The following is a 12707-nucleotide window of genomic DNA, read 5'->3' as shown; positions in this document are numbered from 1 at the left end:
CTTGAAAAACAATGCGTACGATGGAGTTCGTGAAAAGGAGATCTTGAGCCCTCCCCTCGCATCGCCAGCCCTGCCGACGGGACTGCCGCCGAATGTGATGTCCAGACCCCCAGTGGCTGAGTTAGTGCTCTGTGCCACTGAAAATGTACCTACTTATAACGCCTGACGCACTGCATGCACCTGGAGGACCGGCACATGCGGGTCTGTGCTGTCTCTCCCACCAGAAACGTAAACCACCGCGCACACCATCACGCTGTTCCAGCAATGGGCAGCAGCCAGCTTCTGGCATTGCCACGGGAGCTTCGCGATTTGATACTCGGCTATGCTATCGCTACCGGGCGGCCGCCACCTAGCAGTGCCTCGGCGACGCTCGATCGAGTGCGCACGCTGGCCCATGATGAGAATGACCATCTCGAGAGAGCCAACCTGTTCTCGGAACGGTCCATTGACGCAACGGCCTGGAACAGCATCACCGTGTTGAACCTTCTCCTGACGAACCGCCAAATATGCTGCGAAACTCTAAAGCGTCTCAAGGGCCCTCTGACCTACCGACTCGACCTCATGCATGTCTCTGGCTCTGGTATCTGGCCCACCTGGCTCGCAGTGCCCATCCGTCAATGCCACATCGACACCCTCCATGTTGCGCTCCGCATCTCCGACCTCCCCGATGAAGGCAGTCCCGTCTGGAACAATACGCTCAAACGAAGCTCGTTGTCTCAAGCCCATGGTCACGCGTCTTACCTGAAGCACACCTACATATACCTCCTCGCCGGCTTCCTCCAGAAGGGCCCCCTCTCGCATGCTGCGTCCCGCCGCGACTGCAGAGCCGCGTACTCTGCCAACACCCTGATCCTTGACGTTGCGTCCCCGGAGCCCGGCACACATGTCAACCTCATTCCTAGCTCCTCGCAGCTCCCCTCCGTGGACCCGGTCGCGGCTGCCGAGCGCCTGGCAAGTGCCCTCGCCCGCTGGATCCGCCACGCCCTCGACGGATCGGGGAACTTTCTCAACGGCCACATCCTCTACCAGGGCTTCGGCTCCATCCACATACGCGTAGACGGCGAGGAACGCAAGATCTTTGACCTGACGGAACACTTCTGCCGCTTGCCGATCGACTCTGATGATGGCAGGTTCTGGCCGCTGACCTGCTTCCCGGACCGCGTGAGCTTCGAGGCGTGGGCGCATGGCACGGTGGAGAAGCGCAGGGCGCGAGGGTTGTGGAATGAAGACGTCACGAAGCGATTGATCGAAGAGGGCCAGCCGGAATGCGGATTGACGCTGCCCGGTCTGTGGATGGCGGTGTATGATGACCAGGAATACCGGCCGCTATGGGGACCTGCTCATCGATGATGGGTGCGGACTGTGCCCTTGCTGAGACGCTGAACTCGGGAAGAGGTGATCTATGAAGCCCTCGACGACGTGATTCTGTGACGAATTCATGTATAATCATTCGTACTCCGCCTGTAATCCCTGATTGGCCTGGCATGGATGTTTAGCTATAGCAGCATATCAGCTTGAGTGCCTGAACGCGTTTAAAATGTGAATGGGTCTCGCCAGCATTCTGACAAGAAGGGAAAAGCGCCCTCGAATTTACAACTCTCTGGCGGTCGCGACTCAAAGCACTTGGCAATCCAAATCGCTCTTGCCCGAGTTTTGAGCCCATACTACAGCTCATCATCGATTACTTGCTATTCAAAAATAGTCGTGAAAAGGGCATGAAGATGAACATGATGCAAGCAGTTTCCACTAAGACGACTTGGAAGTCGACCCAAAATTGCAAAACACATGTCCGCGATGAGGATCGAACTCATGATCTTCGGATATCTAAGTCTGATGACTCAGTCATATTAAGGAATATGAGACCGACGCTCTGACCAGCTAAGCCACGCAGACTTGGTTGTAGGAGAGAAAAATTTGTACAGTACTTGATTCCAAACAACAGAATATCGGACAAACGTCGCCAAGAATCCCACGATATCTCTGCGAAGTTCGCTTTTCTGACAATTCGGGGCCCCTTCTCGCAGCACTTTGTACAGTGATGTACCTCTGAAGCATCGTCAGGTTGGGTAAAAGTATACTTTGCCGATTGGTCTTGGAGCTACATCTTTGCCCTCGCCGCTTGTGAAAACACAACTTTATCCCTGTGCCAAGTGAAATGGTGGGAAGAATGTCTGATTGCTGCGCAATATTTGATACATATATGACGACAAGGTGAGGACTGCCCTCTATCTCGTTCAAGAAAACCGCATGTGCGGGCAGGAGCTCCTGCCGTCATCCCTGGGCCGCCGCAGGGGTCTGGCGAGCCAACCCAAGGGCAGGCAAGGCAGGTTCCTACTGCTGCCAGAAGGCGCAGCGTCGCGACAACAGACCCAGATGCCCAACCCGCGCTCCCCCGAAGCTCGATTGTGGTTGGGTCATGCCCGCACCGTTGGACATGTCTCAAGGTCCTGGAGACTCCAATACGACTTGACAAACAGTACATGGTCGGCACATGACCACAAGCTACCGCGTCCGGCCGTCGCTTCCGTCACCGGGGCACACCGGCAGTCATCCGATTGCTCGACACCTCTCACCGACCCCTGTTTCTCCTTCCCCGTTGCCTGGGCGTGGCGCCGCCGCCATCATTCTTTTTCCTTTACTCTTGCCTTGTCTCCACGTCAAACCGTCTCGCCTTGTCCGTCTGCTGCGGACACATATGCCTGCTATCACTCGTACTTGTGTCGTGGCTGGTGCTGCATGTCCGAGCGTAAGCACTCTCTCCCGGTGCACCTCCCATCTCCTTCACCCCCTTTCACGTGGACCATCCTCATTGTCTGTTATTTTCCGTCTTCGCGAGGTTTTCTCTTCTCACTCGTTCGTTGCCATCATCATCATCATCTTGGGCCTTGTCTTAACCCCAACTTTCGTAAATCGAGCTGACGACTGGCCTCCTCTGGTTTCGGTCCTCCTTCGTTGGCGGTCAATTCGCCTGATCTCGGTGCATCCAGGCGCAGGGGATCTCCATCGAGACTTGACTCTCGCGACTCCGAACCTCGCCCTTTCAGCGACCGATCCGGATTTGCTTCGTGTCTTCCACGTCTGCATCCTGGCTCGTTAGCCGTTACGCGGCAGCAAATCCATCGAAACGCCTCGGGAAACATGGCACGATTGGAAGGGGTGTCCAGGTGCTCCAGCGAGTACTCCTCCCAGTCGAGATCGACCTTCGTCTCGTCGAACAGCTCAATGATGCCTTTTGCGTCTGGTCAGCAACAGCTCTATGCCAATCTTCACCGCCGCGGCATTGACGGCAAACGATGAGATACGGCGGCGCGAGGACGCGTTCTTACCTGCGTGGTACCGGCAGCTCTCGTACCCGTTCTCCTCCTCGACGAAGACGCAGTCACATTGCACACATATCCGGGGATCGCCGGTCTTCTTCTTGCGTTTCTTTGGATTCGATTCCGTTGGGCTCCGAACCTCATCGCCGACGGCTGGCGTTCCAGCGCCGTTACCAGCACCCTGTGCCGCGTCCGCCTCGAACTGCAGAAGTCGCTCATAGTAACGCAGGGCTCTTGCCTCTACCTGTTCGTCGTCGCACAAAGCCAGTAGTATTGCCCTCGCCAGAGGCTCTGGGGCCTGTGCCAGGTCGTCCAGGTCAGGAGCTGGCCACGTGGCCGACGTCATGACGGGTGGCTGCGCTCGTCCGTATTTCCCTTAGGTCTCGCACTGCCAGAGGTAGTATGTCTTGATTTTTTTTTTGCTAACAGTCCGACACGGCTACGCAATTGAAGGTCCAGGGCCTCTCTGTTTTTTCCCGATATATTTCAACGTCTGGCCGTGGGTTCGGCGACCATTCTGGTCATCTCAGGTATGGTTTTGAGTGGTCGAGTCAGCGACGCGTCGACAGGTGATGGCCGACCATGAACGCGGGGTCATCGACAAAGGGGTGCGAATGGCGGGGAAAGATATCAACGTCGAGCGAGGACGCCGCATCGAAAAGACAAGGGAAAGAAAGAAAAAAGCTTGGAAACCCTCGCTGGCATTGGGACCACCCGCTGAATGACCTCACGACGGATTTCTGCGGGGCCAACCGGCGGGTGTTCCTGTCGGTTCAGCGAGTGAAGAGTGCAGTTGGTGAGGAACCGTCAATCGCGTCGTTCTCATCACCAGTCCCCGTGATTGATCGCCCCGTTTTTGGACCCCTTGCATCACGGACACGACACTTCGGGTATACGGGGCCATTGGGCAGCCCAAAGAGGGGACCCGAGGCCCATTTGAGAGCCTCCTGAACTTACCCGTCAGGTAGGGCATCAGTACAGGTTCGCGCTGGACGAGGCGCTGGACGAGGCGCTGGCCGTGCCTTAGAGCGACAGCCGGCACCATTCAACATAACGGCGTGATCCATCAGCTTAGACAAGCAGGAGGCTGGCAACCTCCGCGAATACCACTGGCTTCTTCGTCGCATCTTCAAAGGCCATGTGCACATACGACACGCCATTCAGCCTATCGACGGACGCTATTGGATGCAGGTCACACACACACACAACGGCAGACGCAGGGGAAAAGTGACGGAATTAGGGTCCAAAGCTCACGCTTCGATGCACCAGCGTGAAGGCCGATGTCTCCCCCGCTGGTCGCCCCTCTTGTTTTGGCCTGCGCTGACCATTGCAATCAATAGCAGGCATTGAACTGCCCATTGCGGTACCCAGTCCAGCATGGAACCATGCAAGACGTGAGCTGTGAGCTGCAGTCTGCTGTGTAACACATCTCTTGGTCCCACTGTCCACTCCCGATTAGGAGGCAGGCAATGCAGGCTATTCAAGGCTCTGTTCGTCGTCACCAAGTCGATCCTTTGCTCATGACAACAATCCGGCATCGCCTAAGACTGTGAGCGTACTCTCGCTCCCATGCCCTCATTGCTAGGCAGGATGCCGAGCGCCTATGACAGCCATGATCTTGTTTACGCGGCAGTGAGGGTAAATGATGAACAAGGTTCACACCTGCCGCGAAGCAGATCGCCAGTGGAGCGACCCATTTCGCCAACGCTGCAATAGAACACGGGCGGTGGCCAGAGGACAACGTCGTAACCTCTGTACACATTGCCGCTCATGACGGCGCGGCACGATCCAGGTGCAGCTGCTTGCAGAAGAAAGAGCAAGTGCTCCGAGCTTGTAGCGAGGACTGCATCATTACACAGAGCAGCCTCGTTGCAGCTCCCGAGACAATGGTTCTCACCGGTCGACGGAGGGGATGCAAAAGGGTAAGGAAGCCGATCCCGCTTCCCTGACATCCATGCCAACTACCAGATCATCGCCTATCTCCAGTACCGGCTGCCCACTTCAGCCTCCGGTGGCAACTGTGCCGCCAGCCATAAGCCTCTCGCAACCCGAGTAGCACACCACCTCTATCGTCGAGCTGCACCCACTGCTCGCGAGCGGCTCCGCTTCCCCGGTTTGAGCCATGCAACCAGAAGGAAGACGACGATTATCCAGCCAACTTGCCAGCTAGCTGTACAATCTGAAACTTGTTTTGCCACCGTGAACTCTTGTGATGTGGTTTGCGTGAACCAATATGCACGGCGAGTCGGAGGTAGATGGCGTACCTAGAGTGACACGTATCACGGCGAATGCCTCTTCTTGAGATGCCCCTCATTACAAGCGATCATCTTCGATGACTGTTTGGTGAATTCACGGAGGGGCTCTAGGGGAGGAGAGTGAGGCTTTCTAGGTGATGGAGGATTGCTGGGGCGCGCCCCCTGGCAGACGCTGATGGCAAGAACTGGTTTGTTGGAGAGCGAGCGGTCTGCATTTCATCGAGAAACCTTGGAGGCTACGCTACGGCTGCCGCAGCCCACACTCGCCATGCGAGCTTGTGGATTTCGCGGTGTTTCGGCATTCCAGCACAGATGGTGCGGGCGGGTGGGAAAGTTTCTGACGCGTGGTTATGGGAGTAGCCAGCCAACGGCCCACGGGAGGAGAACATCGTAGCTGGGTTGGAGGATCGTGGGGTGGTCGCAACCCAACGCGACGGTGGGGGTTGGAGCATCAACACGCCAGCTGCGCGGGCACGACTTGCGTTGACGGGGCGGGCAGAGCGGTTCTCAATCAAAAAAACATGTGAAGCGGACACGGCGGATGGTGGCTAGCAAAGCAGCCCAGTCCTGGTCACGTCGGCAACGAATGCGGAATAACGAGATCCACGGCACAACGATCGGGGGCTCGATTCATCAATCAAAGCGGCAATGGGGGATTTCGAGTCTGCGATATCCACGGCATGGTCACGCTGGGGCTTCGACTGACGGAAAAAAAAAATGCAGTCGCAATGCTTATTGACCGATCTGCGGGTTTCTGCAGCGGCAAGCACCGAGCGGTGTGCGTGGGGGGTTGGGGGAGAAAATGCGAAAGGCAAACAGCGTGATGGCCATGGGATCACGGAAGGGGAGTGGGAGGGAAGGCAGGATGTCGGCAGCAAAGGGAAAAGAGAGCAATCGGAAGGAACGCGGGTTGAGCGAAAGGTGTGGATGAAGCTATCGTGAAGGTGGGATAGTAGGGAGACTGGATGAGGGTGTGAGGAAGTGAGACGAGATGGCGGTGAGGAGGGCAGTGCATGTGTATGTATGCGCCACCTTGGCTCTGGAGCTTGCCCGGGGGGGGGGGGATGGCTTTCTTTCTTCGCTCGGAGCATCGTCGTCGTCGGACAGCGCCCGTTGAGGGGCAGCAACACACCTTGGTTGGGACTCGAGCTACCCTGTCTTGCAGCGAGCTTGCTGCATGCTTCGTCCCATGCCATCCATGTTGGTGCTGGTGTCTCTCATCCTGTGCGACATGACGGGTGATGGCGCTGCATCGCCATGGCGTTTTGTCGGAATTTGCTTTCTTGTCCGATGGCAGCATTCAGCGACCGGCAGGAAATAGACTGGCTGGACTGAACGGTCGAACTGAATGCGGAGGGTGGGAGGGGCAATGCAATCTCACGACGGTCATCAGGCCTCGACGAGGCATGGTGTTGAGGGGGGGATCCTCCCCCCTTGGTTAGGTAAAAGCACCATTGTGGAGGGGAGGAGCAATGTTGTCATCTCCCACGCCTGCGATAGGAAACGTTTGCCAGTCAGCGGATGCTATTGTTTTTTTTTTTAAACCCTTCACGATAACTTCACCCACACCGGGGCAGCGCGAGAAGAACCGGGGGGCGATTACTGGAGAGGCAGTATGGGGGTGGACGATGGCACCAAGAACCAGGGCTTACAAGTACGAGGAGCATGGACCAGCTGTAGCGTGCGGCTGGCCAGGGAGCAACCCAGCGCTACGCCGCTACCGCTACCGCTCGCTGGCAGCAACCGATTTCACCAGGTCCTTGCCTGTCCTTTGCCTGCCTCGTTCCCTCGACAAGCTTAGCGGCAGTCGTAACCCGGCCGGCTTTCCCCCAAAGGGGGAAAAACATGGGGAAAACAAAGGTCTCGTGGCGCCCCCAGAACCGGGGGGGGGGGGGGGGGGGGGGGGGCAGTTGGCTAGATGCACTCGCCCGCAAGCCTGGACCGTCGTGGAATGGCGCTAGAGCAGCCGCAGAGGCGGGTGCGGTGCTTGTGCTCGCTCTTTCCTGCTGGATTGGACCGTCCGATGTCGTCCACGGCAGGCGCAACCTGGCATGGGCCCCGTAACCGCCATGTCCCGGCCCTCCCAGAATGTCACGATACCCGCATCCCACCCCGGAGGAACAAGCTCATCTCCTGTTGCTGTCACTATTATGGTGTTTACGTCGACTCCCGTGCCTGCCTACACACCTCCCTTCCCTCCCCTCCTGCTACTCCGCCTCGGATGTCGATGTTGCCATCTCACGATGATGTGCTCCATCCCTCCTACTCGTAGCCGGCATGCCATGGACGGGTCACCAGCGTGGGAGGGGGGGCAGATGTTTCCCTACCTTACCTACAACTAGCTGACCGGGCCTGCCATCCTTCCTCGGCTTTCCGTCCTTTCTTGCTCTGCTCTCTCACGCCAAGGCTTTCTTCTTCGTCGACACATTGTACAACAGCTGCGTTGCGCTGAGCCGAGCTTGAGCTCGTGTGCTGCTGGTCCTCTTGACTGTCGCCAGGCTCCTTCTCCTCCGCGTGCCACCGTCAAACGCCAGATATCCGGCCGGCTGAGGTACGAGACGTTTCGCAGCTCTAATGTCGCTCGCCCAGCACGTCACCCAGTCTGAAGGCTTTGACTACGAGGCACCACCGCCTTGCCCGAAGCCTGATGTTCCCCACGAGGACGTCCTGCACCTGTCCGCTGCAGACATTGCCTGCCGGACCGAGTATCGCCGTCTGAGCTTTGATGCATTCGCCCCCCACGATGCGCTCCTCGCCGTTCCTCAGCATAAGGAGCCACGTCTCGCCGCGTACAAGATATCGGACCTGAAGCGATTCGGTATGTTTACTGCCCGACACTCACCTCGACCCTCGTGCTGATGCATTCCCCCACGTCACGTAGTCCAAGTTGCCACCGCCATCGTCACCTGCTGGCTTGCCTCTGGTATTGTCTTCGGCTTCGCCGCCCTCAAGCCCGTCTTGATCGCCGAGGGAGTGTACAGCGAGCTGTGCCCTGCCGACGACAAGCCGTTCAGGGAAGACGATGGAGTCATCGTCCCCTGCGCCGAGCAAGATATCCGTCTGAACCTCTTCTTCGTCGTTGCCTCCATCACCACAAACGTTGCTTCCCTGTTCTGCGGTGCCGCACTCGACCGCTATGGCCGCCGCTTCTGCTGGAACATTGGCGCTGTCTTCTTCGCCACGGGCTGCGTGCTCATGGGGTACTCGTTCTACATCCCCGAGTTTGACGCCTATCTGCTCGGCAACTTCTGTCTCGGCGTCGGCGGTGCCTTTGTCTTCGTCCCCAGCTTTCAGTTGTCCAATGCCTTCCCTCAGTACTCGGGCGTGGTCGTTGCGCTGGTCACAGGTGCCTTCGATGCCTCGGCGGCAGTCTTCCTCTTCTACCGCATGGCGTACGATGCCACTGGTGGGAACTTCTCACTGGAGAGGTTCTTTTTTGGTTACCTCATTGTCCCGGTCTTGATCCTTGTCGCCGAGTACACATACATGCCCGAGCATGCTTACCGCTCGGTGCCTGAGCTCGAGGAGAAGATTGAGCGTGCTGAGGACAACACTCGAGACGTTCACACCTCCGACGACGACCTGACGAGCGATGGCGAGCGATACCACGTTCGCAGCATCCGTGCGGAGCGTCGTCGGGCCAAGCTTGACGCGATTGTCGATCTCACTGGTGATGCCGAGGTGAGAGAGGAGCGCGTCAAGATCAAGGAAGAGCGTCTCGAGGCCAGTGGTGTCTGGGGTGTCCTACACGGTCTGCCTGCCCATCAGCAGATGCTTACGCCGTGGTTCATCTTGATCCTCTTGCTCACGGTGCATCAAATGCTGAGGATGAACTACCTCATCGCTACCATCCGTGCCCAGTACCGCTTCATGCTCGGGTCTGATGTGCTGGCTGAGTCGATCAACCACTTTTTTGATGCTGCTCTGCCCATTGGCGGTGTCGCTGCGACACCCTTTATTGCCGTCTTGCTCAACAACGCAAGCGTGCCGGTCACGTTTGGCATCTTGACAGTGCTGATCATCGTTGTTGCCGTGCTCAACTGCATTCCCCAGCTATGGGCGGGGTACGCAATGATTGTGGCCTTTGTCATCTTCAGGCCGCTGTACTACTCTGCCATTTCGTAAGTTTGGAAAGCTTTTCTCCGTGACTTCCTAGACTAACGACTGTCAGTGATTATGCTACGAAAGTCTTCGGCTTCGCCACGTTTGGGCGCATTTATGGCGCTTTGGTGTGCATCTCCGGCATCATCAGCTTTGCGCAGTCGGGTCTCGATGCATGGACCCATGGTCCGCTGCATGGTAACCCCGTGCCTGTGAACATAATGATGGGCGCGACCGGTACTGTTCTCGGCATCGCTCTCGTTCTTTTTGTTGCCATCCAAGTCGGGTTGCACAACGAAAAGGAAAAAGCAGAGGCTGACATGGAGCGGATGCCGCTGATCTGCGAGGAAGAGGAGGGATATGGAACCAGGGGCGATCGGTGAAAGATTGCTGCCTTGTTTTCGGCTGAGTACGAACACTCGACGCAGGCTCACTCCTGGTGGGATGTGAAGGGGAGGGAAAGCTGTGTGTTTCAAAATGAGTGTGCGCGGATTTGGGTTTTTCTGTCTGGAGCGCTTGGATTCTGCATGTGAGATGCGAGCATCTTCTAGACCTGCGAGGCGTTGGGCGTCTTTTGTCTTGTTGCGATATGCTTGATGATCCGATGATCATGATAATGACAATGGTTGACGATGGTACGGAAACCAAGATGGCCTGCCTTGCCGCCGTGATGAAGATGCGCCACCCGTCCGCAGTGTCCGCATTTGCCGCCGTGAGGCCCAAAGATGGCGGACCAGCATGATGTCCCCGCTGCTTGAACCTGGGCGGATCCTATGATGAGCAGCGGCATGGCAATGATCGGCAAAGGGATGTGATGGGAAGCAAGGGCAAGCAGTCATCAAGCCGTCTCGCTTACCAGGTTGCTTCCCGCGCAATGGCAGCTTGGCTTGAAAGAAGCGAACGCTGTGGAGATACGAAGCTTCTGGTCATGGCAAGTTGTTTCCGAATATAGGGTTCAATTTTGCCGTGACTGGTTGCACTCTTTCTTTAACAAGTGCACACGGCCAGAAGACACCTCGTCCAACTTGTTGGTGATAGATGGATAGACAGAGAGACCACAGCGGCCGGGCAAAGGATGACCTCAGTCCAGCTATGCGTCTAATCGTAGCGCCGGCCGATGGAGCGGACCATCCGGGCCAGGCGACAGCGGCAGCGACAAAGCGTTTCCTCGAATAAATTGGCCCTGTCGGCCGGGACCACTGGCGATTGTGGCGATCTACAAAGTCCGAGCTCGTGTCTCCCTGCTTGCTGCTGGCCTTGCTTCTGCCATCCTGCCTCTCGTCTACGGACAGTCGACTGAAGGGGATGGATGAAACGCGGCGCGTGGAGGCTGCAATGTCGGCGCATGGAGAGGCGAGGCCTGGCGAGGGGGGGGCATGCACGTGGTGAGGCCGGTTGAGGTAGGCGAGTGTCGTCCGAACTATGTTTCGCTTATCATGCCATCTCGTCATCCACTCAAATTGATACGTGGGAATCGATGCTGACAGGGACTTACGAGCGAGTGTCACGGCGAAACGTCAATTCGTGGTTGGCCGGATCATGGCGAGACGGAGGACAGTTGGATACGAAAATGCTGAACCCCCTGCCCAAACCCCTTGCCCCCCTGAGATCCCTCGAGGATCACCCCCTTGGCAGGTTTCAGGACATGCGCCCGACAACCTGGTCCATCCTTTGAACCTCTCCACTCCGATCACTGCACCCCTTATCCACAACACGGAGATGAAGGTGGCTTCGGCGCATGGCGCGATAGCCTGCCTTGCCTTGAGCATCTGTTGGTTGCTGTGAATGGTGTTGGTATAAGACTCGGGCGAGTATCGCCTGGACATGATGGCTATGCTCCTTTCGTTGTCCATCACCAAAAACATCCAGTGTCTTTCACTTTAGCTACAGCTGTTGCTGGCATCCTTCTTTTTTTTGCTTTGACATTCTTTTTCAAACAACTTTCGTTCTTCATCACGATACCTGGTAGATCCAGTCCATTCTTTTCAACGACTCAAAACTTCACACAAAGTTCTTGACCCCTTTTTACCCAAATACCCAACAACACATCAAGTCTCCACGACAAAAACACCAACAGATTCGAAAAAAATGGTCTCCAAGCTCTCTGCCCTTCTCGCCATTGCGGCCACTGTGCCCACGGCTTTCGCTCACTACAACTTCGAGTCCCTCATCGTCAACGGCGCGCCTAGCGAGGCTTACGAGTTCGTCCGCCGCACCACCAACTCCAACTCGCCTATTGAGGATGTCACTTCCCCCAACATGATATGCAACCAGGGCGGCATCGACGCCGCGATCATGGCCGCCACCAACACCAAGACGGTCCAGGCCGGCGACCAGCTCGGCTTTAAGGTCAACTCGGAGCTCGGCCACCCCGGTCCCCAGGCCGTCTACCTCAGCAAGGCCCCCGGCGCCGCCCAGGACTACAAGGGCGACGGCGACTGGTTCAAGATCTACGAGCTCACCTACTCGGAGATCAACGAGCAGGGCATCCAGTGGGCCACCTTCGTGAACAACCAGGGCGTCCACAACTTCACCTTCACCCTGCCCAAGGAGCTCCCTGACGGCGAGTACCTCGTCCGCGCCGAGCACACGGCCCTCCACGCCGCCGGCGCCATCGGCGGCGCCCAGTTCTACATGGGCTGCGCCCAGATCAAGGTCGAGGGCGGCGGCAACGGCACTCCCTCCCCCAACCGTCAAGTTCCCCGGCGCCTACGACGGCACCGAAGCAATAATGTAGGATATGACGTAAGGAGAAATGTAAATAGAATATAGTAGAAAATGAAAAGGGATATATATGGGTGTGTGTATATAGGTGTAGTAGGGGGAGGGGATGTGAGGAGTGTGGGAGTAGAGGGACGACTGGCGATGTGTGGGTATTAGTGGGAGTAGAGGGGATAAGGTAGGTAGATTGACATTGAGAGAGGAGAAGAAGTAAGAGGAAAGAATTGAGAGAGAGAGAGAGCCGAGAGATGCGGGGGAGATAGTAGTGGAGGAGAGATAGGCGGAGATGAGAGAGAGCGGAGACAGGGGAGTG

General features: G+C 57.0%; 4 protein-coding genes and 1 non-coding gene across 5 annotated transcripts; 3 read left to right on the top strand and 2 right to left on the bottom strand.

Moving 5' to 3' along the window:
* Nucleotides 1–143: 143 nt before the first annotated feature.
* VDAG_05990 (uncharacterized protein) lies at nucleotides 144–1350 on the top strand (the record flags this gene model as incomplete). The annotated part of the gene is made up of 2 exons (XM_009659004.1): nucleotides 144–201; nucleotides 263–1350. 2 exons carry the CDS (start codon nucleotides 144–146, stop codon nucleotides 1348–1350), a joined length of 1146 nt encoding a protein of 381 aa, XP_009657299.1.
* A 436-nt stretch (nucleotides 1351–1786) lies between these two features.
* Nucleotides 1787–1893, bottom strand: VDAG_20171. The gene has a single exon. It is a non-coding gene; the product is annotated as a tRNA-Met (tRNA).
* A 980-nt stretch (nucleotides 1894–2873) lies between these two features.
* VDAG_05989 (uncharacterized protein) lies at nucleotides 2874–3663 on the bottom strand (the record flags this gene model as incomplete). Its single annotated transcript, XM_009659003.1, has 2 exons — nucleotides 2874–3229; nucleotides 3327–3663. 2 exons carry the CDS (start codon nucleotides 3661–3663, stop codon nucleotides 2874–2876), a joined length of 693 nt encoding a protein of 230 aa, XP_009657298.1.
* Nucleotides 3664–8146: 4483 nt separating this feature from the next.
* On the top strand, nucleotides 8147–10056 carry VDAG_05988 (FMP42 protein; the record flags this gene model as incomplete). The annotated part of the gene is made up of 3 exons (XM_009659002.1): nucleotides 8147–8390; nucleotides 8454–9636; nucleotides 9729–10056. The coding sequence occupies 3 exons, from the start codon at nucleotides 8147–8149 to the stop codon at nucleotides 10054–10056; spliced, it is 1755 nt and encodes a 584-aa protein (XP_009657297.1).
* Nucleotides 10057–11761: 1705 nt separating this feature from the next.
* Nucleotides 11762–12445, top strand: VDAG_05987 (endoglucanase-4; the record flags this gene model as incomplete). The annotated part of the gene is made up of 1 exon (XM_009659001.1): nucleotides 11762–12445. The coding sequence occupies one exon, from the start codon at nucleotides 11762–11764 to the stop codon at nucleotides 12443–12445; it is 684 nt and encodes a 227-aa protein (XP_009657296.1).
* Nucleotides 12446–12707: the final 262 nt, after the last annotated feature.

Source organism: Verticillium dahliae, genomic scaffold (genome assembly GCF_000150675.1).
Source record: "Verticillium dahliae VdLs.17 supercont1.13 genomic scaffold, whole genome shotgun sequence".
NCBI classification, from domain to species: Eukaryota; Fungi; Ascomycota; class Sordariomycetes; order Glomerellales; family Plectosphaerellaceae; genus Verticillium; species Verticillium dahliae.
Note: the sequence above shows the minus strand (reverse complement) of the source record. Positions and strands in the feature narration are given on the sequence as shown.